Source organism: Hyla sarda, chromosome 4 (genome assembly GCF_029499605.1).
Source record: "Hyla sarda isolate aHylSar1 chromosome 4, aHylSar1.hap1, whole genome shotgun sequence".
Taxonomy (NCBI): domain Eukaryota; kingdom Metazoa; phylum Chordata; class Amphibia; order Anura; family Hylidae; genus Hyla; species Hyla sarda.
The window spans coordinates 206,840,292-206,863,904 of NC_079192.1; the positions used below are offsets into that span (position 1 = coordinate 206,840,292).

The 23,613-nt window shown below is 43.9% G+C and overlaps 2 protein-coding genes across 5 annotated transcripts in view; one reads left to right on the forward strand and one right to left on the reverse strand.

Annotated features, from left to right (window-relative positions):
* The window catches only part of DCLRE1C (DNA cross-link repair 1C), a 58,500-nt gene extending 52,771 nt beyond the window's left edge, over positions 1–5,729 (reverse strand). The window contains exons 1-2 of one of the 3 annotated variants that reach the window (XM_056573378.1): positions 5,601–5,729; positions 714–765 (exon numbers count right to left, since the gene is read on the reverse strand). In XM_056573378.1, coding sequence (XP_056429353.1) covers positions 714–760 — 47 coding nt within the window. In that variant the 5' untranslated portion in view covers positions 761–765; positions 5,601–5,729. Of the gene's footprint in view, positions 1–713; positions 766–1,556; positions 1,581–5,398; positions 5,555–5,600 lie in introns of those variants that run through there. The other 2 variants (XM_056573379.1, XM_056573377.1) reach the window with 2 other exon arrangements.
* Positions 5,730–5,748: 19 nt separating this feature from the next.
* MEIG1 (meiosis/spermiogenesis associated 1) lies at positions 5,749–22,219 on the forward strand. Of its 2 annotated transcripts, none has more exons than XM_056573380.1 (3): positions 5,749–5,902; positions 11,016–11,217; positions 22,067–22,219. In XM_056573380.1, the coding sequence occupies exons 2-3, from the start codon at positions 11,059–11,061 to the stop codon at positions 22,193–22,195; spliced, it is 288 nt and encodes a 95-aa protein (XP_056429355.1). In that variant the 5' UTR covers positions 5,749–5,902; positions 11,016–11,058; the 3' UTR covers positions 22,196–22,219. The 2 variants fall into 2 exon arrangements, with proteins under 2 accessions (XP_056429355.1, XP_056429356.1); XM_056573381.1 differs by lacking the exon at positions 5,749–5,902 and adding an exon at positions 5,908–5,981.
* Positions 22,220–23,613: the final 1,394 nt, after the last annotated feature.

Here is a 23,613-nt window from a genome sequence, read left to right on the forward strand (position 1 = left end):
TTATTCACATTTATAAACTTTTTTTTTTACATTTTTTTTTGTCCCCATAGGTGATTACTTGCAAACACTAAACAATGCTGCTCCATGGAACAGAATAGATCAGTGTTGGTGCTCCATTAGTACAGGCTGCCATGGCTTCCTGCAGTAAGGGAGCGCTGATCGCATGGCAAGGAGCCAGGTAAGGTGACCTCCCGCCAGCCTTTCAGCTGATTTCTTCATACAGGGACAGTGGGACTAGGGCGTACATGCCGATGTTCTCAAGGGGACCTGTCACATTTTGAATGCAGCCTAGTCTGCAGTCAGTATGTTATAGAACAGGAAGAGCAGAGCAGATTGATATATAGTTTTGTGGGAAAAGTTCTAGGATAACTTGTCACTCGATGCACCACCCACTTGACTACTTAGCCCAGAATGAGCAGAGATTTACATGAATACATGCCAAGTGATCCTGGAACTTTTCCCATAAAGGCATACATCACTCTGCTGAGCGCCTCTTGTTCTATAACATGAAGCCTATAGATTGGATGGCACTTTCAATATTTAATATTGCAGTAATCCTCATCCATCTGCCAAACATCACACATTTTTTCATTCATCATTAGTAGATGTGATAAATAACCTTCTCTTGCACCTGTAATACACGTGTCCATATCATTTATATGTTAGCATTTATGACACAAACCAAAATTTTCCTATGAAATTATTTTACGTACCACGACTGTATTCTTCGCTTCAAAAGAGGAGCACGAAGCCCTTTCATGTGATCTACAGAAGGGGAAAAAAATAAACATGAAAACCTTCTAGCAGACACAGCAATTCGGAAAAAAAAATCCTCCAGGGGCTCAGATGCTTCAGCAGCCTATGAACAGCCATGACTGAATGGAGGAGCCACTGGAAGCGGGGCACAATTCTCTATGTACTCACGTCAGTAAGTGCAAACACCAAATTTACTAAGCTCATATGTATCATAGAAAAGGCTTCAGAGACTCTATAAGGACTCCATCAAAAATATCTCACACTTTTCTGACAAGCACCAGAACCAAAAGTCAGGACAGACCGGGCGCTGAGTATGGTCCCTGGAGGTGTCAGAAAAAAATTGATTCTGTCAAATATTGCGATATTTCATTAGACAATATTAGTTTTGATTCAAAATCTGTTCGAATCGATCTTTTCAGGGATGTGGAATTCCTGTCTCCTGACGCCCGGGACCTGCAGTTCTGGGTGCCGGGCAGGTGAATTTTTCAGGTCCTTAGCCCTGCTTCGGGCAAGCAGGGCCGGACCTGAAAGACCCGACAGGCACGGCGGCGCTCAGTGGGGTGTATGGAGCGGGCTCCTGACTCGTGCCTGCTCCGAACACAGCAGCCCCAGCTGATTTCAGTAGCCGGGGGCCGCCGCTAATAGCCAGCATGCGGCAATCGCCGCGGCTGGCTATTAATCCTTTAGATCACTGCTATCAAAGCTGACATAAAGGGACATGTGAATGCTCCCTGGTGGGCTAGTGGGGTGTATCGCGATTGTGGGGGGCAATCCACTATAGAGGTAGCTGAAGGGCTTACCTCTGTTTCTCTGGTGTCCGTGGCTCTGTCAATGATGGAACCTGGCTGGACTAGGCTCTATCAATGGATCGCAGAGCACACAGATCAATGAACTCTATTGATCTGTATGAGGAATCTAATGATTCCTCCTAAAAGTCCCCTAAGGGACTAATAAAGTGTAAAAAAAAAAAATGCATTTTTAATAAAAGTTTAAAAAGACACACATTAACCCCTTCCATATTAAAAGTTCAAATCACCCCCTATTCCTAAATAAAAACATGTAAACATAATAAAAATAAACATATTTGGTATCACTGCGTGCGTAATTGTACGACCTATTAAAATATAACATTATGTATCCTGTAAGTTAAATGTTGTTAATTTAAAAAAAAAAATTAAAAAATTTAAAAAAAGACACTGAATTGCAATTTTTATAATATCCAAGAAAAAAAGTTAAGAGATTAAAAAGTCAGATCAATACCAAAATGGTACCGATAGAAAGAAACAGATTATGGCGCAAAAAATTAGCCCTCATACAAACCATGACCACAAATAAATAATTCTGGACTTTGGTATTGTTACATTTATGCTATTGACTATGCGGTTTAATAAACGTTATTTAGTTATTATAGTTCGGATATTTAAGCACGCGGCAATACCACAAACATTTACATTTATTTTTTAAGTTATTTTATTTAAAAAAGGTAAAAAGGGGGGTGAATTTAACTTTTATTAGCAGAGGAGCTTATTCACATTTCTTAACTTTTTTTTAAACACTTATGTCACAATTTTTTAGTCCCCATAGGGGACTATTACATGCGCATATATGCTACATTACATGCAATGTTTGCTTACACTGAACAACGATGTGCCATAGCACAGCATTGATCAGTGTTATCGGTGCTCCCTCCATAACTCAAGCTGCTAAGGCTGCCTGCAGCAATGGAGCACCAATAGAATTGCAGGGAAGAAGGTAAGAGACTTCCCTGCATCCTAACAGCTCAGATCAGGACCGCCCGATTTTGCCAAAGGTGCCCGATCAGCTACCCCGAGCTACCAGCAAGTAATCATCAGAAATTTAAGACGCTGTGAACGTGTCTAAAGGGGTAATGCCAGACACCTGCCTGATCGACAATGTCCAACATTAGCCATGGGTCCCAGCTGTTGATAGCAATCGGGACCAGCCTGGTATGAAAAGCGGTCAGCTCGAGCGCACTTCAAAGAATGGAACATTTACACCCTGCATCCCACAGGACTGTATGAGGGCTAATTTTTTATGTTGTGATCTGTAGTTTTCATTGGTACCACTTGTGCGTATATGTAGCTTTTTAATAATATTTATTTTCAAAGTGATGTGACCAAAAAGCTGAAATTTTAGACTTTAGTTTTACACCATTCACCGAATGAGATCATTAAAAAATTTTTTTGATAGTTTGCACATTAATACACGTACTGATCTCAAATATTAGGGATCGACCGATTATCGGTATGGCCGATATTCCAGATTTTGGGCATTATCGGTATCGGCAATTACTTTGACGATAAGCCGATAATGCCCCGCACCGCGACCGCCCCCCCCCCCCCCCCGAACCGACCCGCCGCACCGCCCCAGCCCCATTGCCTCCCCATCCCCGGTTTATAATTACCTGTTCCCGGGGCCCACGCTTCTTCTTGCTCCTGCTGCGTGCGCTGTGACGTGTGCACAGTGACAGTTCAGGAGGACGCCACCGGAGCCTGATGTAGAGTGGACCCCGGGAACAGGTAATTATAAAACCGGGGATGGGGGAGGCAATGGGGCCGGGGTGGTGCGGTGGGTCGGGGGGAGGGTCGGTGGTGGTGATCGGTCTCAGGACCCCCGGACAGGCAGGGGGAGAGAAGCGGGTGGCAGCTGCGGTCTATGGCACCGCAAAAGTCACTGCAGTGCATTGATTTAAAGCGCCCGCTTTAAATCAATGATCTGCAGCGGTGTCGCGGGGGGATAAATAGCCGATAACTTATACCGATATTCCGGTAAAAGTTATCGGCTATCGGCCCTAACCTCCACCGATTATCGGTATCGGCCCTAAAAAAAAACAAAATCGGTCGATCCCTATCAAATATGTTTGTTAATTAAATTTATTTATTTTTTTTTTTTTATTTATTTTATTTTTTTTTTACACTTTTTCGGGTACAATGGGAAAAAGGGACAAATTTATTTATATTGGAAGGGCTTATTCACATTTTTATTAACTTTTTTTTATTTTAGTTTTATGTCCCCATAGGGTCTGACCACAGTGCTCTCTGCTCACACCTCTGTCCATTTTAGGACCTGTCCAGAACAGGAACAAATCCCCATAGCAAACCTATACTACTCTGGACAGAGGTATCAGCAGAGAGCACTGTGGTCAGACAGAAAGGAAATCAAAAAAGAAAAGAACTTCCTGTGGAGCAAATAGGAGTTGGTAAGCACTGGAGGAATTAAGATTTTTAAATAGAAGTAATTTATAAATCTGTTTAACTTTCTGGCACCAGTTAATAAAAAAAAAAAAAAAAAATTCCAACAGAGTACCCCTTTAACCCCTTAACGAACACGGGCGTAAATGTACATCCTGGTTTGGCAGTACTTCGCACACCAGGACCTACATTTACATCCTGTGTATGACCGCAAGCATCGGAGCGGTGCTCATGTCATACACAGCAGGTTCCGGCTGCTATCAGCAGCCAAAGCTGAGCCGCCCGGCTAAAAGTGAAAGTTGCCGGTTAGCTCAGGGAGCTGTTCGAGATCGCTGCAGTATAATCGCAGCATCCCGAACAGCTGTACTACAGGAGGAAGGTCTCTTACCTTCCTTCCTGCAGATCCAGGCTTGAGCAATCAATTGCCGAAAACCCTCATCAATGCATCCCTATGGAGATGCATTGAACACAGTTAAAGATCAGTAAATGCAATGTTATAGCCCCTTATGGGGGCTATAATATTGCAAAAGAAAAGTGTAAAAAAAAAATCATTAACCCTTTGAATTATCCCTTCCCCTAATAAAAGTTTGAATCACCCGGCATTTCCAATAATAAAAAAAAACTGTGTAAATAAAAACAAAAATAAACATATGTTGTATCGCCGCGTGCAGAAATGTCCGATTTAAAAAAATATACCGCTAATTAAACCGCACGGTCAATGGCGTACGCGCAAAAAAAATCCAAAGTCCAAAATAGCGTATTTTTGGTCACTTTTTATATCATGAAAAGATGAATAAAAAGCAATCAAAAAGTCAGATCAATGCAAAAATGGTACCGACAAAAACTTCAGATCACGGCGCAAAAAATGAACCTCATAGCCCCCTGAAAACGGAAAAATAAAAAAGTTATAGGGGTCAGAAGATAATTTTAAACGTATACATTTTCTTGCATGTAGGGTATCATTTTAACCGTATGGACCAAGAGAATAAAGAGAAGGTGTCATTTTTACTGAAAAATGCACTGCGTAAAAACGGAAGCCCCCAAAAGTTACAAAATGGCTGTATTTTTTCAATTTTGTCACACAATGATTTTTTTCCCCCGTTTTGCCATAGATTTTTGGGTAAAATGACTCATATCATTACAAAGTAGAATTGGTGGTGCAAAAAATAAGCCATAATACAGATTTTTAGGTGCAAAATTTTAAGAGTTATGATTTTTTAAAGGTAAGGAGGAAAAAACGAAAGCGCAAAAAACGAAAAACGTCCGGCCCTTAAGGGGTTAAGGCAGTGTTTTCTAACTCGGTTACCTCCAGCTGATGCAAAACTACAACTTCCAGCATGCTGGGAGTTGTAGTTTTGCAACAGCTGGAGGCACCCTGGTTAGGAAAACACTGAATTCTTGTATAGCGTTCCACAGAGGACTCTCCTTACCCTTGTGGCAGTGGGACAGGAAATAAGCCTTGGCGGAGAGATTTTCCCTGTCAAACCGGTCTATGGATAGGGAAGGATACTCCTTCATCCGGCCCTGGAACGAGCTCATGTTATCAGCCGTGCAGGTACCGACAGCTCCGCATTACCGGAAGAGGAGCCCGGCGGATCATCAGAATATTCCTCTATGACAAAAAAAACTTACAGGTCCTCCCAGCCAATCAGCGCTCTGCTCTGTACCCAGCAGCCAATCAGATACCGCCTGCACTAGAAACCTGCGTTCTTTACTGTGTGCCGCTAGGAGTGCCCTTCCCTCTTACGTCAGAACACCCCCGCCCTTCAACTCCTACAGAGAGCGTCTTAGCTCCGCCTACAAACTTCGCCAAAGCATTTTTTTGACCTCTTCTACGGATGCAGCGCGTCAGTTGGTTGCTAAGATACCGGCGAGCTGATACTACTACTACTACTGATCGGCGGCACGAACACTTACTTGCTTCACGTTTTCAGGTAAATCCGTCTTTTGTGGTAATACAATGTGTACACTGGTAATAGGACGGTGTAAAGCGTTATTTAGGACGGCTACAGGGCAAGTGGCATAAAACCCATAGAATCCATTTGATTCTATTCAACAGCATTATTTACCTTTTAGTTAATTGCACGTTTTTATTTCATAATGTAGAGCAGTGTTTTCCAACCAAAGTGCCTCCAGCGGTTGCAAAACTACAACTCCGGGCATGCTGGGAATTGTAGTTTTGCAACAGCTGGAGGCACCTGGTTGGAAAACATTGACTTATAGGTGGAGAGTTATCAAAACCCTATGTCCCCCCCCCCCCCCCCCCCCCAGCCGTATGCGGTCCCGTATGTCTGAAAACGTGCTGTGAACCCAGCCTTAAAGGGGTACTCCAGTGGAAAACATTTTTTTTTTAATCGGTGCAAGAAGTTGTAAAGATTTGTAAATTACTTCTATTTAAAAATCTTAACCCTTCCAGTACTTATCAGCTACTGTATGCTCCACATGAAGTTCTTTTTATTTTATTTATTTCCAGTCTGACCACAGTGCTCTCTGCTGACACCTCTGTCCATGTCAGGAACTGTCCAGAATAGCACCAAATCCCCATAGAAAACCTATCCTGCTCTTGACAGTTCCTGACATGGACAGAGGTGTAAGCAATGAGCACTGTGGTCAGATTGGAAAGAAATTCAAAAAGAAAAGAACTTCCTGTGGAGCATACAGCAGCTAATAAGTACTGCAGGGATTAAGATTTTAAAATAGAAGTAATTTACAAATCTTTATAACTTTCTGGGACCAGTTGATAAAAAAAATAATAATAATGTTTTCCACCTGAGTACCCCTTTAATTCTTCTAGTACTTATCAGCTGCTGTATGCTCCACAGGAAGTTGAGTAGTTATTTTCTGCCTGACCACAGTGCTCTCTGCTGACACCTGTGTCCATGTCAGGAACTGTTCGGAGCAGGAGAGGTTTGCTATGGGGATTTGCTCCTGTTCTGGACAGTTTCTAATACAGACAGAGGAGTCAGCAGAGAGTACTGTGGTCAGACAGAAAAGAACAACTCAACTTCCTCTGGAGAAAACTGCAGGTGATAAGTATTGGAAGGATTAAGATATTTTAATAGAAGTAATAATTTACAAATATGTTTAACTTTCTGGAGCCAGTTGATATGAAAAAAATAGTTTTCCACTGGAGTACCCCTTTAACATTAATGTTGTCACCGAGGAAGAGCCGAAGTAGTGGATGTCTGCGCCAAATATCAGAATCTTATACAGCAGTCCCTGTCCATATATCCTATAACGGCTGCAGCCTTCCCATCAATCATCTGCCCTTGTTAGGCTTTCTTCACGCACAGATATTTTTGGCAGTTTTAACCCCTTGAGGACGAGGAAATCTTTATTTTTTGCACTTTAGTTTTTTCTTCCTCACCTTCTAATAGCCATAATGCTTTCAATGTTCCACCTACAGACCTATATGAGGCTTGTCTTTTTGCACCACCAATTGTACTGTGTAATAACATCACTCATATTACCTTAATCCATGGCAAAACAAAAACAAACAAAAAAAATATTTGTGGGGTGATATTGAAAAAAAAAAAAAAAAAACATTTTTAAACTTTTGTGGGCTTCCGTTTCTTTGCAGTGCACTTTTCGGTAAAAATGACACATAGGGGGAGATTAATCAAAACCTGTGCAGAAGAAAAGTCGACCAGTTGCCCGTAGAAACCAATCAGATTGATTCTTTTATTTTTAACCTCTTAAAGGGCAACTGTCATGAAATCTGTGTGCACGCGGTGGGTATAGCAATGTTTTTACCTGATATTTGCAGGCATTCATGACCCCAAAAAATGCTTTTGATCAAAGCCACTGACGGTCGGATAGGCATGGCGCGAGGTACGCGATGCCCCACCGCCGCCACGCCCACCCCCTGTATGTCAGCGCTGAGACCGCTGTGTGATTGACACACAGGTCCCAGTGCGTGCGCGCGCTGCGCATCATCCACAAGCGCTCGTTCACCCAGCAAGCGCTCGCTGCCGCTGCCATCTTCCTCCTCAGTGCGCCTGTGCAGTGCTAGCTGGATGACACGCAGCAGCGTGCACGTTAGATCAGCTGAAGGGCGCATGCGCAGGGACCTGTGTGTCATTGTAATCGTATGGGCCTACACAATAAAGATAAGGTTTCTCTTTTACCAAAAAGTGCACTCCATAGAAGCAGAAGCCCCAAAAGTTACAAAATGGCATTTTTTATTTTTTTTTTTCAATATTGCCCCACCCAAAAATTTTTTGGGGGTTTCACCATAGATATTTTGGTGAAATGATTGATGTCATTATATTCAAAAATGAAAAATGGCCTGGTCTTCAAGGGGTTAAATAGGCTTCTGAAAAATAGAAGACGCAATCTGATTGGTTGCTATGGGCAACTAGTCAACTTTTCCTTTGCACAGGTTTTGATGAATCCTCCCCATTATCTTTATTCTGTAGGTCTATATCAGTGGTCTCCAACCTGCGGACCTCCAGATGTTGCAAAACTACAACTCCCAGCATGCCCGGACAGCCAACGGCTGTCCGGGAATGCTGGGAGTTGTAGTTTTGCAACATCTGGAGGTCCGCAGGTTGAAGACCACTGGTCTATATAATACAATACCTATTCTATACTGGTTTTGTTTTATTTTGCTACTTAACCTCTTAAGGACCCATGACGTATGCATACGTCATGGGTCCCGGTCCTGCGATATAACGCGGGGTCACACGGTGACCCCGCATCATATCGCGGCGGGCCCGGCGTCATAGTGAAGCCGGGACCCGCCTCTAATAGCGCGCGGCACTGATCGCTGTGCCGCGCGCTATTAACCCTTTAGCCGCGCGCTCAAAGCTGAGCCGCGCGGCTAAAAACGAAAGTAAAAGTGCCCGGCTAGCTCAGGGAGCTGTTCGGGATCGCCGCGGTATAATCGCGGCATCCCGAACAGCTGTAGCACAGGAGGAGGTCTTCTTACCTTCCTTCCTGCAGTCCGATCGCCGAATGAATGCTTCAAGCCTGAGATCCAGGCTTGAGCATTCAATCGCCTAAAACACTGATTGATCCATTCCTATGGAGATGGATCAATCAGTGTAAAAGATCAGTAAATGCAATGTTATAGCCCCTTATGGGAGCTATAATGTTGCATAAGAAAAGTGTAAAAAAATCATTAACCCTTTCAATTATCCCTTCCCCTAATAAAAGTTTAAATCACCCGGCAATTCCAAAAATAAAAAAAACATTATGTAAATAATAATAAAAATAAACATATGTGGTATCGTCGCGTGCGGAAATGTCCGATTTATAAAAATATACCGCTTTTTAAACCGCTCGTTCAATGGCGTACGCGCAAAAAAATTCCAAAGTCCAAAATAGCGCATTTTTGATCACTTTTTATACCACAAAAAAGTGAATAAAAAGTGATCAAAAAGTCTGATCAGAACAAAAATGGTACCGCTAAAAACTTCAGATGACGGCGCAAAAAATGAGTCCTCAAAGCGCCCTGAACACAGAAAAATAAAAAAGTTATAGGGGTCAAAAGATGACCATTTTAAACGTATAAATTTTCCTGCATGTATTCATGATTTTTTTCGGAAGTGATACAAATTCAAACCTATACAAGTAGGGTATCATTTTAACCGTATGGACCTACAGAATAAAGATAAGGTATCATTTTTGACAAAAAATGTACAGCGTAAAAATAGAAGCCCCCAAAACTTACAAAATAGTGTTTTTTCATCAATTTTGTCGCACATTGATTTTTTTTCCCGTTTCACCGTAGATTTTTGGGTAAAATGACTAATGTCATTACAAAGTAGAATTAGTGACGCAAAAATTAAGCCATTATATATAATTTTAGGTGAAAATTTTTAAGAGTTATGATTTTTTAAAGTTAAGGAGGAAAAATTGAAAATGAAAAAACGGAAAAAGCCCGGGTCCTTAAGGGGTTAAATTAGTATGCTTACTACGTTGTATTACATTTATTTTTATAAAATATGACAAAAAAGCATAAATTTTTGCCTTTTTTTACGTTTACGCTGTTCACCATACGTGATAATTAACATTAGATTTTGATAGTTCTGACATTTACGCACGCGGCGATATGAAATATGATACTTTTTTTAAATGCTTTTTTTGAGATAAAGCAGGAAGAGGGTGCCATTAAAATTTGTTGGGGGGGGAAGGTTTTTTTTTTTACTATTTTTTTCTACACTTGCATATACTGAATAGTGCTATGATAGGCATAGTACTGATCAGTATTATCAGCGATCTTCTGCCCTGGTCTGCTCGATTTCAGACCAGAGCAGAAGACCCCGGGATGACGGCCGGAGCAGGTAAGGGGACCTTCGGCCGCCATGATGGATGATCGGATCCTCACGGCAGTGATGCGGGCCATCTGATCATCCATTTAAATGCCCGCATTGCTGCAGATGCTGTGATCTGCATTGATCACGACATCTAAGGGGTTAATGGCGGACATCAGCGCAATCGCTGATGTCACCATTACCGGCGGATCCCTGGCTGATGACAGCAGCTAGGACCTGCCGTGCATGATGCGAGCACCGGCCCGGTAAATGTACATCATGGTGCGTTAAGTCCCACCACATCATGATGTACATTTACATCCATTAATATTGTTGTTAAAGGGGTACTCCGCCCCTAGACATATTATCCCCTATCCAAAGGTACACAGCCTCGACTCTTCCCATAGACATGAATGGAGGAGGTCTGGCAGCTTTGGTCACCAGTCATCCGACACAGAGCTGAGGTTGCTCCGTGCACCGGATGACTGTAGATCGCGGGGGTCCCCAGAGGGCGGACCCCCAAAATCAGACATGTTATCCCCTATCCAAGGAGTACCCCTTTGAAAGGGCAGCATCTTATATAGCACAAAGTGGATTGTCATTTCATCGGTATTCTACTAGATCCACCAAGAGCTATATTAAATTGTGAATCATTTTATCAATGCGCAAATCGGTAAAATAATCTGAGAAAAGAAACTCTCAGTATCTGCAATATAATAATGATGATAATAATAATAGTTATAGTAATAAACAAAGTTTTTCCAACATGTTCTTATTTCTCCCCTAACAGATCAATTTGACATAGCTGAATACAGCCAGAAGCTGGAAGTACAATGTCTGATGCAGAATCTGGTGCCATCTCCTCTCAAGTGCAGCCAAAATCTATGACTCGTGCAAAGCAATGGTCCTGTGAGATCGAAAACCTGTACAGATTCCAAACAGCTGGATATAGAGACGAAGTGGAGTACAGGCATATAAAACAAGTGGATATGGTAAGAAGTATTAGTTCTTTACAGAATAACAGTTGAGTTCTCTAACCCCTTAAGGACCTAGGGCATATGGATACGCCCTGGCTTCCTGGTACTTAAGAACCCAGGACGTATCCATACGCCCGCGGCAATTTCGGTCCCCGCCGTGCGCTGGGTGGGGACCTGGGTGACTGCTGATATCTATCAGCAGGCACCCCGATCAAATGCCCAGGGGGTCATTAGACCCCCCATGTTGGCGATCGACGCAAATCGCCGGTGAATTCACACCGGCGATTTGCGCCAATTCCGGGTCTATGGTGACCCGGCATATAAGGGGGATCGCGGTTGTCCAAGACACCCACGATCCCCCTGAAGGGATAGGAGTGAGGTGCCACCCCTCCTATCCCTGCTATTGGTCGTCTGTAAGCGACGACCAATAGCAGATCGGGGGCGGGGGGGGGGGGTTAACTTTCGGTTTTCCCGTTCTGCCCATCCACAATAGGCTGGGCAAAATGGGGAAACCGACAGGGACCGCCGTCGAAGTCCACTTACCCATCAGCGGCAGCAGCAGGCAGCGATCGGTGGCGGGGATCAACGGAAGAAGAGGACGGCGATGCGGCTCCCTGGATCCTACGGAAGCCGGTGAGTTGCCTAGCAACATCTGGAGGTCTACAGTTTGAGACCACTATACAGTGGTCTCTAAACTGTAGCCCTCCAGATGTTGCAAAACTGCAAATCCCAGCATGCCCAAACAGCAAACAGCTGTCTCGGCATGCTGGGAGTTGTAGTTGCGTACCTCCAGCTGTTGCATAACTACATCTCCCAGCATCCCCTTTGGCGATCAGTACATGCTGGGAGTTGTAGTTTTGCAACAGCTGGAGGCACACTGGTTGGAAAATACTGAGTTAGGTAATAGAACCTAACTGAAGGTTTTCCAACCAGTGTGCCTCCAGCTGTTGCAAAAGTACAACTCCCAGCATGCACGGTCTGTCAGTGCATGCTGGAAGTTGTAGTTTTGAAACAGCTGGAGGTTTGTCCCCCCCCCTCCCCCCCATGTGAAAGTACAGGGTACGTTCACACGGGCGAGTTTACAGTGAGTTTTCTGCTTCAAGTTTGGTCTGCGGCAAATTTTTCGCCGCAGCGCAAACTCCTAGCGGGAAACTCACCGTAACCTGCCAGTGCGAATGTACCCTAAAAACAGTACACTACACTAACACCTAATAAAGAGTAAAACACTACATATACACCCCCTTACACTGTCTCCCCCCCCCCCCCCCCCCCCAATAAAAATGAAAAATGTATTGTACGGCAGTGTTTCCAAAACGGAGCCTCCAGCTGTTGCAAAACAACAACTCCCAGCATTTCTGGACAGCCACTGACTGTCCAGGCATGCTGGGAATTTAGCATCAGCTGGAGGCACCCTGTTTGGGAATCAGTGGCGTAGAATACCCCTATGTGCACCCCTATGCAATCCCTAATTTAGTCCTCAAATGCGCATGGAGCTCTCTCACTTCAGAGCCCTGTCGTATTTCAAGGAAACAGTTTAGGGCCACATATGGGGTATTTCCATACTCGGGAGAAATTGCACTACAAATTGGGGAGGGTGCAGCTGTGCTTGGGGAGAAGATGGCTAGAAGGGTGGAGGAGTGTTTAACCCCTTAAGGACCCAGCCATTTTACACCTTAGGACCCGGCCATTTTTTGCACATCTGACCACTGTCACTTTAAACATTAATAACTCTGGAATGCTTTTAGTTATCATTCTGATTCCGAGATTGTTTTTTCGTGACATATTCTACTTTAACATAGTGGTAAAATTTTGTGGTAACTTGCATCCTTTCTTGGTGAAAAATCCCCAAATTTTATGAAAAATTTGAAAATTTTGCATTTTTCTAACTTTGAAGCTCTCTGCTTGTAAAGAAAATGGATATTCCAAATAATTTTTTTTTTTTATTCACATATACAATATGTCTGCTTTATGTTTGCATCATAAAATTGATGAGTTTTTACTTTTGGAAGACACCAGAGGGCTTCAAAGTTCAGCAGCAATTTTCAAATTTTTAGCAAAATTTCCAAAATCACAATTTTTCAGGGACCGGTTCAGGTTTGCAGTGGATTTGAAGGGTCTTCATCTTAGAAATAACCCTCAAATGACCCCATTATAAAAATTGCACCCCCCCAAAGTATTCAAAATGACATTCAGTCAGCATTTTAACCCTTTAGGTGTTTCACAGGAATAGCAGCAAAGTGAAGGAGAAAATTCACAATCTTCATTTTTTACACTCGCATGTTCTTGTAGACCAAATTTTTGAATTTTTACAAGAGGTAAAAGGAGAAAATGGATTGTTATTTTTGTAGCCCAATTTCTCTCGAGTAAGCACATACCTCATATGTCTATGTAAATTGTTCGGTGGGCGCAGTAGAGGGCTCAGAAGCGAAGGAGCGACAAGGGGATTTTGGAGAGTACGTTTTTCTGAAATGGTTTTTGGGGGGCATGTTGCATTTAGGAAGCCCCTATGGTGCCAGAACAGCAAAACCCCCCCACATGGCATACCATTTTGGAAACTAGACCCCTTGAGGAACGTAACAAGGAATAAAGTGAGCCTTAATACCCCACAGGTGTTTCACGACTTTTGCATATGTAAAAAAAATATATAATTTTTTTCACAAAAATGTGTGTTTCCCCCCAAATTTCACATTTTTGCAAGGGTTAATAGCAGAAAATACCCCCCAAAATTTGCAATCCCATCTCTTCTGAGTATGGAGGTACCCCATAAGTTGACCTGAAGTGCACTACGGGCGAACTACAATGCTCAGAAGAGAAGGAGTCATATTAGGCTTTTTGAGAGCAAATTTTGCTCGGGGGCATGTCGCATTTAGGAAGCCCCTATGGTGCCAGGACAGCAAAATAACCCCCACATGGCATACCATTTTGGAAACTAGACCCCTTGAAGAACGTAACAAGGGGTACAGTGAGCATTTACAACCCACTGGTGTCTGTCAGATCTTTGAAACAGGGGGCTGTACAAAATGTTTTATTTGCACAGCCCACTGTTCCAAAGCTGTCAGACACCAGTGGGGTGTAAATTCTCACTGCACCCCTCATTACATTCCGTGAGGGGTTTAGTTTCCGAAATGGGGTCACATGTGGGGTGTTTTTTTTTTTGCGTTTGTCAAAACCGCTGTAACAATCAGCCACCCCTGTGCAAATCACCTTAAATGTACATGGTGCACTCTCCCTTCTGGGCCTTGTTGTGCGCCCCCAGAGCACTTTACGCCCACATATGGGGTATCTCCGTAGTCGGGAGAAATTGCATTACAAATTTTGGGGGGCTTTTTTCCCTTTTACCTCTTGTCAAAATGAAAAGTATAGGGCAACACCAGCATGTTAGTGTAAAAAAATTATTTTTTTACACTAACATGCTGGTGTAGACCCCAACTTCACCTTTTCATAAGGGGTGAAAGGAGAAAAAGCCCCCCAAAATTTGTTAGGCAATTTCTCCCGAGTACGGCGATACCCCATATGTGACCCTAAACTGTTGCCTTGAAATACGACAGGGCTCCAAAGTGAGAGAGCGCCATGTGCATTTGAGGCCTGAATTAGGGATTTGCATAGGGGTGGACATAGGGGTATTCTACGCCAGTGATTCCCAAACAGGGTGCCTCCAGCTGTTGCAAAACTCCCAGCATGCCTGGACAGTCAACGGCTGTCCAGCAATACTGGGAGTTGTTGTTTTGCAACAGCTGGAGGCTCCATTTTGGAAACAGTGGCGTACCAGACGTTTTTCATTTTTATTGGGGAGGGGGGCTGTGTAGGGGTATGTGTATATGTAGTGTTTTTTTTACTTTTTATTTTATTTTGTGTTAGTGTAGTGTAGTGTTTTTAGGGTACAGTCACACGGGCGGGGGATTACAGCGAGTTTCCCGCTGCGAGTTTGAGCTGCCGCGCAAAATTTGGTGCATCGCAAACTTGCAGCCTGATAATCACTGTAAGCCCCCTGCCCATGTGAATGTACCTTGTACATTCACAGGGGGGGACCTCCAGCTGTTGCAAAACTACAACTCCCAGCATGCACAGTCTATCAGTGCATGCTGGTAGTTATAGTTTTGCAACAGCTGGAGGCACACGGGTTGGGAAACACTGAGTTAGGAAACAGACAATGTTTCCCAACCGGTGTGCCTCCAGTTGTTGCAAAACCACAACTCCCAAACATTCTCTGGCATGCTGGGAGTAGTAGTTCGACAACATCTTTAGAGCCAGATGTTGCCGAACTACAACTCCCAGCATGCTTGGAGTTGTAGTTTTGCAACATCTGGATGACTACAGTTTGCAGACCACTAATACAGTGGTTCCCAATCTGTGCCCTTCCAGATGTTGCAAAACTACAACTCCCAGTATGCCAAAACTGTCCATGCATGCTGGGAGTTGTAGTTCTGCAACATCTGAAGGGCCAGATGTTACAGAACTACAACTCCCAGCATGCCTGGACAGTAAGGGCATGTTGAGGATGTGTAGTTTTGCAACATCTGGAAGGGCACAGTGGTCGAAAAACTGTGGACCTCCAGATGTTGCAAAACTGCAACTCCCAGCATGCCCAAGGGCTGTCTGGGCATGCTGGAAGTTGTAGTATACAGGGTCCCATTACAGCAATGCCTGTCGCTCTACAGCGACGTGCATTGCTGTAAAGGGCCAGACCGCGGCTGAAGATCTACTCACCATTCGCCGCCGCCGTCGTCTTCTTCGCCGGGATCCGGGTCTTCAGGGACGAGGTAAGTACCGGGGCCGGGCCCCAGCACTCCCCCGACCCCCGCTGCGTCCTCCGGTCTTCCTCCCGTCCTCTCCGGACTTTCAGGGGCCGGGCAGGGCGGGAGGAAGTAACGCCCCCCCCCCCCCCCCCCCCCCTGCGATTGGTCGGTTATCTAACCGAAGAATCGCAGGGGATCGGAGGAGGTGGCAGGCTTGACAGCCGGGATCATGCAAAATTACCGGGCAGTCGGGTCCCAGAGACCCGATCAGCCCGGTATCGACGCAAATCGCAATCGCCTACATGGCCCCCCTCGGCGTTTGCCCTGGATGCCTGCTGCAGGGACCGGAAACCGCCAGGGCGTAAGTTTACGTCCTGGGTCCTTAAGTACCAGGGCGCCGGGGCGTAAAATTACGCCCTGGGTCCTGAACAGGTTAAACTAGGGACTGGGGGGGAGGAAACCTACACCATAGAGGGGGAAGACAGTGTAGATAGAGAGGGGGGACTTATTAATGTACTTGGGGGTGGAGCGGAGGGAGGGGTTAGAATAGTTAATAGGAATAGGCTTCATAAGAAAAAAAAACATACACCATTGAATTGCATGTTGACTAATGCCAGAAGTGCCGCCGCCGGGAGATTTGATCTCTGTTTGGTGAATAGCTATTCAACAATCAGTGCTCCAGTCTCCCGGCAGCGGGGATTATGAATTATGACAGCGTATACAGGAGTCGGGGGTAGCGCAGTGGAGCCGCATGTGCTTCCGGCTTGTTAACTTCATAAAATGCAGATCGCAGTGGGTCTCTGGAGAATGACCTGCTGCGATCTGCACCTCAGCCCCCGGACTATAACTCCCATCATGGACGGAGTCTGTCCTCCCAGTCACAGCTATCGTCCAACCAAGTCTCTGTTATACCCACTATGTCCTAATTCAAGTCCACTATGTCACAAGTCCATGATGGGAGTAGTAGTCCTAAAAGTGCAAGTGCCATCCCTCAGCACTGCGGTACTACTGCTACTCCCATCATTGGACAGACTCTGCCGATGATGGGAGTTATAGTCCAGGGGCAGATCGCAGCAGGTCATTCTCCTGAGACCCGCTGAGATCCCCATTTATTAACTGTACAAGCCGGCGGCACATGCGGCTCCACTGCGCTCCCCACTGTTTACCTCCCTAATCCAGTTCTCCCTCTCTTCTCCGATCCTAACTGAAGGGAGGGGGGATGCTGATGTCAGTGCCAGTTAAGCTGCAGAAGCCCCGCCCATGCCAGTTACAGCAAGATTTCCACATATAATAAAACTACGATTGCGGGCGAACGGCTGGGCGGATCCAGGCAGATTTCCTTTAATAAATGCGGATCGCAGTGGGTCTCTGAAGAATGATCCAGTGCGATCTGCACCTCAGCCCCTGTACTATAACTCCCATCATTGGCAGAGTCTGTCCATGATGGGAGTAGTAGTCCTAACTGTCCCAAAATAGTCCTGCAGCAGGCAAATGTGCAACTGCCGTCTATCAGCGCTGCATTTCAACTACTTCCATAATGAAACAGACTCAGTTAACAGTTTAGCAGTGTTAAGGTAGGGCTCCTGCATCCCCGGCTGTCTCGGTAGGACACTTTCCTATGTGTCCTTTTTAATGGTGTATTTTTGTGTAAAAAAAAATATATATATATATTTGCTGCAAAAAATGTGTCTAAACAAAAAAAACGCACATGATAAATTAGTATCCACACTGTAAAATGCCTTCCACAATACACAAAAAAAGTACAAAAAGGCGCAATGAAAGTCACTGCACAAATTTTTGCGCAACAAAATACACAAGAAAAAGGGGTAAACTCAATGATAAATCTCCCCCAATGTGTGTATGTTCCAGCATCACTTCCAAACAGCTAAAGATATTAACATGAAACTTGGCACACATGTTACTTATGTGTCAACAACAAACATAGGATAGGTGATTTAACCCTTACTCACCCCCATTTGCCAGGGTCGGGGTTTTTGTTTAAAGTCCCATACAAGTCTATGGGAAATATATGTTACTGCATAACTTCCAAATGGCTGGAGATATTTCGATAATACTTGGTCACATGTTACTTATATGTCAAATTAAAATATAGGATAAATGAATTTAACCCTTAACTACCCCCATTTGTGAGGGTCGGGATTTTCGTTTAAAGTCCCATGCAAATCTATGGGAAATGTATGCTCCCACATAACTTCCGTAAGGCTGGAGATATTTCAATAATACCTGGTACACATATTACTTATATGTCAAATAAATATATATGATAGTTAAATTAACCCTTACCTACACCCTTATATAAAAGGTGGGTTTTTGTTTCAAGTCCCATGCAAGTATATAGGACTTCCAGTACCCTACTCTACAAGCTCCACTCTGCATCCCCTGGTGAATGTGTCAGTCCGGCTTGCAAGCCACACCCCATCTCACAAACACGCCCACAGTTTAAGCCCCACCCCTTTTATTCTTTATCCTTTATGCGCATCGGTCTGGCTGGCAAATCACGCCCAGTCCCACAAAGTCACATCCCCTTCTATTTTCAGCTTACAATATCTTCATCACAAATCAGTCTCAACTGAGGACAGGATATGAGGTCGGGATATGAGGATAGCATATGAGGACGGTATATGAGGACGGGATATGAGGTCGAGATAGGAGGATGGGATATGAGGTCGGGATATGGGGACAGGATAAGAGGTTGGGATATGGGGATGGCATATGAGGTTGGGATAGGAAGTCGGTATATGAGGTTGAGATATAAGGATGTGATATGAGGTTGAGATATAAGGATGGGGTTGGGATATGGCAACATAGGGCAACACCGGGTACTCAGCTAGTAATATAATACATAACTTGTTCTGCAATAAGGGAACCTTTCGAGGGGCCACCAAAACAAGGAAGGCAAAGTTTGATCAACTCAGAGAAGCCCTTAACAATATAAAATGGGATAATGTCCTTAAAAAAAAAAAAATACTGACACTAAATGGGAGACTTTTAAGAATATTTTTGTTACAACTAGCGCTCCGGCCAGACACACTGTTATCCTCTGCCAGCGGTGCCGCGGTTCGCATTGCGGGATGTGCTCTACACACCTCCTGCTTCCCCCGATGTCCCAGGTCGCCGGCATGGTTGTACCTGCCCTCTAGGGCGCATGCACGCCGGTCCTCTGCGATTTAAAGGGCCAGTACGCCCTTAATTGGTTACTACTGCTCGCTGACTCTATAAGTGTCAGCACTTCCTGTTTTCCCTTGTCGGATCTTTGTGCTCATTAGCCAAGAGAAAGCATTCCTATTCTGTATTGCCTTGCTGTGTTCTGACCTCCTTGCTTCGTTCTTGACTACGCTCTTGTGCCGCCTGCCCTGACCTTCTGCTTTTCCTGACCACTAGTTTGCTTCATTCTTCCAGTGCCATTTGTGACCTCGGCAGGCTGTGTGGACGAGTCATGCCAGGGGTAGCGACCTGGGTGCCGCCTGCCACAGCAAGTCCATCTTGCTTTGCGGCGGGCTCTGGTGAATACCAGCGGCACCTTAGACTCCGCTCCATGGTACGGCCCACGCCATCATCCACACTGGTTCAGCGGATTCACTTCTTCTGTGCCTCTTACAATTTTAAATTCTCACTGTAAGAGGTATATACCTTATGGGAATAAAAGGGCCAGGAATAAAAGAAAACCAATGTGGATGAATAAAAATATAAAGGGGGCAATAAATGTCAAAAATAAGGCATTTAAACTACTAAAACAGGACGGTAGTGAAGAAGCATTAAAAAACTATAGAGAAAAATGTAAAATATATAAAAAAAAAACAGATAAAAGCCGCAAAAATAGAGACAGAAAGACTCCTTGCATAAGAGAGTAAAATTAACCTCAAAATGTTCTTTAACTATATAAATAGCAAAAAGGTCAAAAATGAAAGTGTTTCCCTTTAAAAAATGATGAGGAAGAAATTATAGGCAGGGATCAGGAAAAAAGCAAATATATTAAACAAATTCTTCTCTACTGTATTCACTGAGGAAAATGAAATGCCAGGTGAAATACAGCGAGATAAGGTAAACTCCCCAGTACAGGTCACCTGTCTAACCCAGGAAGAAGTACAGTGCCGCCTACAAAAAATCTAAATAGACAGATCACAAGGTCCAGATGGCATTCACCCCCGTATTCTAAAGAAATTAAGTAATATTCAAGGACTTTATAGTGACAGGGACAGTTCCCCTGGACTGGCTCATAGCAAATGTAGTTAAAAAGGGGTCAAAAGGTGACCCCGGGAATTATAGGCCTGTTAGTTTAACCTCCGTTGTATGTAAATTATTTGAGGGTTTTCTAAGGGATGCTATTTTGGAGTATCTTGATAAAAATAAATGTATGACTCCATATCAGCATGGGTTTATGAGGGATCGGTCCTGTCAAACTAACCTGATCAGCTTTTATGAGGAGGTGAGCTCCAGACTGGACCAGGGGGAATCGCTGGATGTTGTATATCTTGATTTTTCCAAAGCATTTGATATGGTGCCACATAAAAGATTGGTGCATAAAATGAGAAGAATTGGGCTGGGGGAAAATGTGTGTAAGTGGGTAAGTAACTGGCTCAGTGATAGGAAACAGAAGGTGGTTATTCATGGTGCTTATTCTGATTGGGTGACTGTTAGGCTACGTTTCCACTTGTTTTTTTTTCTGGCAGTTTTTGGAAAACTGCCACTGCAGTTTTTGAGACAAAGTCAGAAGTGGATCCATAAGGGAGGAGAAGTGTAAGTCTTTCCTTTATATGTCCTATTCCTTTTGAATACACTTCTGGCTTTGGCTCAAAAACTGCAGTGGCAGTTTTCCAAAAACTACCAGAAAAAAAAAACAAGTGGAAACTTAGCCTTACTAGTGGGGTACCACAGGGGTCAGTCTTGAGTCCTATTGTATTTAATATATTCATTAATGACCTTGTAGAGGGGTTGAATAGTGAAGTAGCAATCTTTGCAGATGATACTAAACTCTGTAAAGCAGTAAACACAATAGAGGACAGTGCACTGTTACAAATGGATCTGGATAGGTTGAAGGTTTGGGCTGGGAAGTGGCAGATGAGGTTCAACACTGATAAATGTAAGGTAATGTACATTACAAAAATCCGGGCTGGGATTATGTATTAAATGGGAGCACACTTGGGACAACTGACATGGAAAAGGACTTGGGAGTCTTAATTAACAGTAAATTTAGCTGTAGTGACCAGTGTCGAGCAGCTGCTGCCAAGGCTAATAAAATCATGGGGTGCATCAATAGGGGTATAGATGCCCACGACAAGGAAATAATTCTACCGCTATACAAATCACTAGTCAGACCACACATAGAATATTGTGTACAGTACTGGGCACCAGTGTACAAGAAAGATATAGTGGAGCTGGAGAGGGTTCAAAGACGGGCAACCAGAGTAATACGGGGAATAAGAAGGACTACAGTACCACGTCTTGAGGAAAGAAGGTTTCTACACCAGCACAGAAGGGGGTTCTTTACTGTAAGAGCAGTGAGGAATTCTCTGCCTGAGGAGGTGGTCATGGGGAACTCGGTAAAAGAGTTCAAAAAGGGTTTGGATGCATTTTTGGAGAATCATAACATTACAGGTTATAGATACTAGATTTATAGGGACAGAAGGAGGATCCTTTGATTTATTCTGACTGCCATATTTGGAGTCGGGAAGAAATTTTTACCTCTAGTATGAGGTTTTTTTTTTTTTTTGCCTTCCTCTGGATCAACTCCATAAGGACTCATTAGGGTTATAGGTTGAACTTGATGGACTCTTTTTTCAACCTTATGAACTATGTTACTACATCATGCTGCCCTCAGAGAGAATAAGATATACACAGAGACAAAGTCAAGTTTATTCTTCCTTTTTTCATTATAGTCTATTAGTGGTAAATGGATACCCAATCCTGAAAATGTTTATAGTAATGTGATCTAAAATATATCCACTACATGGATATTATAACTGCAGTTGTACACAAATGGGAACAGATGTCAGTGTTCTGTACCTTGAATTGAAATATCATTTTTATGATGCTTCAACTGAAAAGCATTGTGGCCATTGACATTGTATGTGTGATAAAAGGAAACAAACAATGCTTTCTTTTCTTAGGTGGATCGCTGGCCAGACTCTGGATATGTTAAAAAGTTGCAAAGGAAAGACAATACATTTTACTACTACAACAAGAGCAGAGAATGTGAAGATAAAGAAGTCCATAAAGTCAAAGTGTATGCCTACTAAATAAATGTCCACACAGTTTCCTGAGCCAGTGTTCTTGATATGTTATGTATTAAAATAGTAAAGCTATGTGTGAGAGAAGCATACAGTGCAGAGCTGTGTGTGAGAGAAGCATACAGTGTAGAGCTGTGTGTGAGAGAAGCATACAGTGTAGAGCTGTGTGTGAGAGAAGCATACAGTGCAGAGCTGTGTGTGAGAGAAGCATACAGTGCAGAGCTGTGTGTGAGAGAAGCATACAGTGCAGAGCTGTGTGTGAGAGAAGCATACAGTGCAGAGCTGTGTGTGAGAGAAGCATACATTGCAGAGTTGTGTGTGTGAGAGAAGCATACATTGCAGAGTTGTGTGTGTGTGAGAGAAGCATACATTGCAGAGTTGTGTGTGAGAGAAGCATAAAGTGCAGAGCTGTGTGTGAGAGAAGCATACAGTGCAGAGCTGTGTGTGAGAGAAGCATACAGTGCAGAGCTGTGTGAGAGAAGCATACAGTGCAGAGCTGTGTGTGAGAGAAGCATACAGTGCAGTGCTGTGTGTGAGAGAAGCATACATTGCAGAGTTGTGTGTGAGAGAAGCATACATTGCAGAGTTGTGTGTGAGAGAAGCATAAAGTGCAGAGCTGTGTGTGAGACAAGCATACAGTGCAGAGCTGTGTGTGAGACAAGCATACAGTGCAGAGCTGTGTGTGAGAAAAGCATACAGTGCAGAGCTGTGTGTGAGAGAAGCATACAGTGCAGAGCTGTGTGTGAGAGAAGCATACAGTGCAGAGTTGTGTGTGAGAGAAGCATACATTGCAGAGTTGTGTGTGAGAGAATCATAAAGTGCAGAGCTGTGTGTGAGAGAATCATAAAGTGCAGAGCTGTGTGTGAGAGAAGCATACAGTGCAGAGCTGTGTGTGAGAGAAGCATACAGTGCAGAGCTGTGTGAGAGAAGCATACAGTGCAGAGCTGTGTGTGAGAGAAGCATACAGTGCAGTGCTGTGTGTGAGAGAAGCATACATTGCAGAGTTGTGTGTGAGAGAAGCATACATTGCAGAGTTGTGTGTGAGAGAAGCATAAAGTGCAGAGCTGTGTGTGAGACAAGCATACAGTGCAGAGCTGTGTGTGAGACAAGCATACAGTGCAGAGCTGTGTGTGAGAAAAGCATACAGTGCAGAGCTGTGTGTGAGAGAAGCATACAGTGCAGAGCTGTGTGTGAGAGAAGCATACAGTGCAGTGCTGTGTGTGAGAGAAGCATACATTGCAGAGTTGTGTGTGAGAGAAGCATACATTGCAGAGTTGTGTGTGAGAGAATCATAAAGTGCAGAGCTGTGTGTGAGAGAAGCATACAGTGCAGAGCTGTGTGTGAGAGAAGCATACAGTGCAGAGCTGTGTGTAAGGGAAGCATACAGTGCAGAGCTGTGTGTGAGAGAAGCATACAGTGCAGAGCTG

Bases quoted from the DNA above. Each gene is read 5' to 3' on its own strand.
- MEIG1 (XM_056573380.1), top strand. From the start codon at position 11,059: ATGTCTGATGCAGAATCTGGTGCCATCTCCTCTCAAGTGCAGCCAAAA. The intron at 11,218-22,066 runs GTAAGAAGTATT...TTCTTTTCTTAG, and splicing joins ATATAAAACAAGTGGATATG to GTGGATCGCTGGCCAGACTC.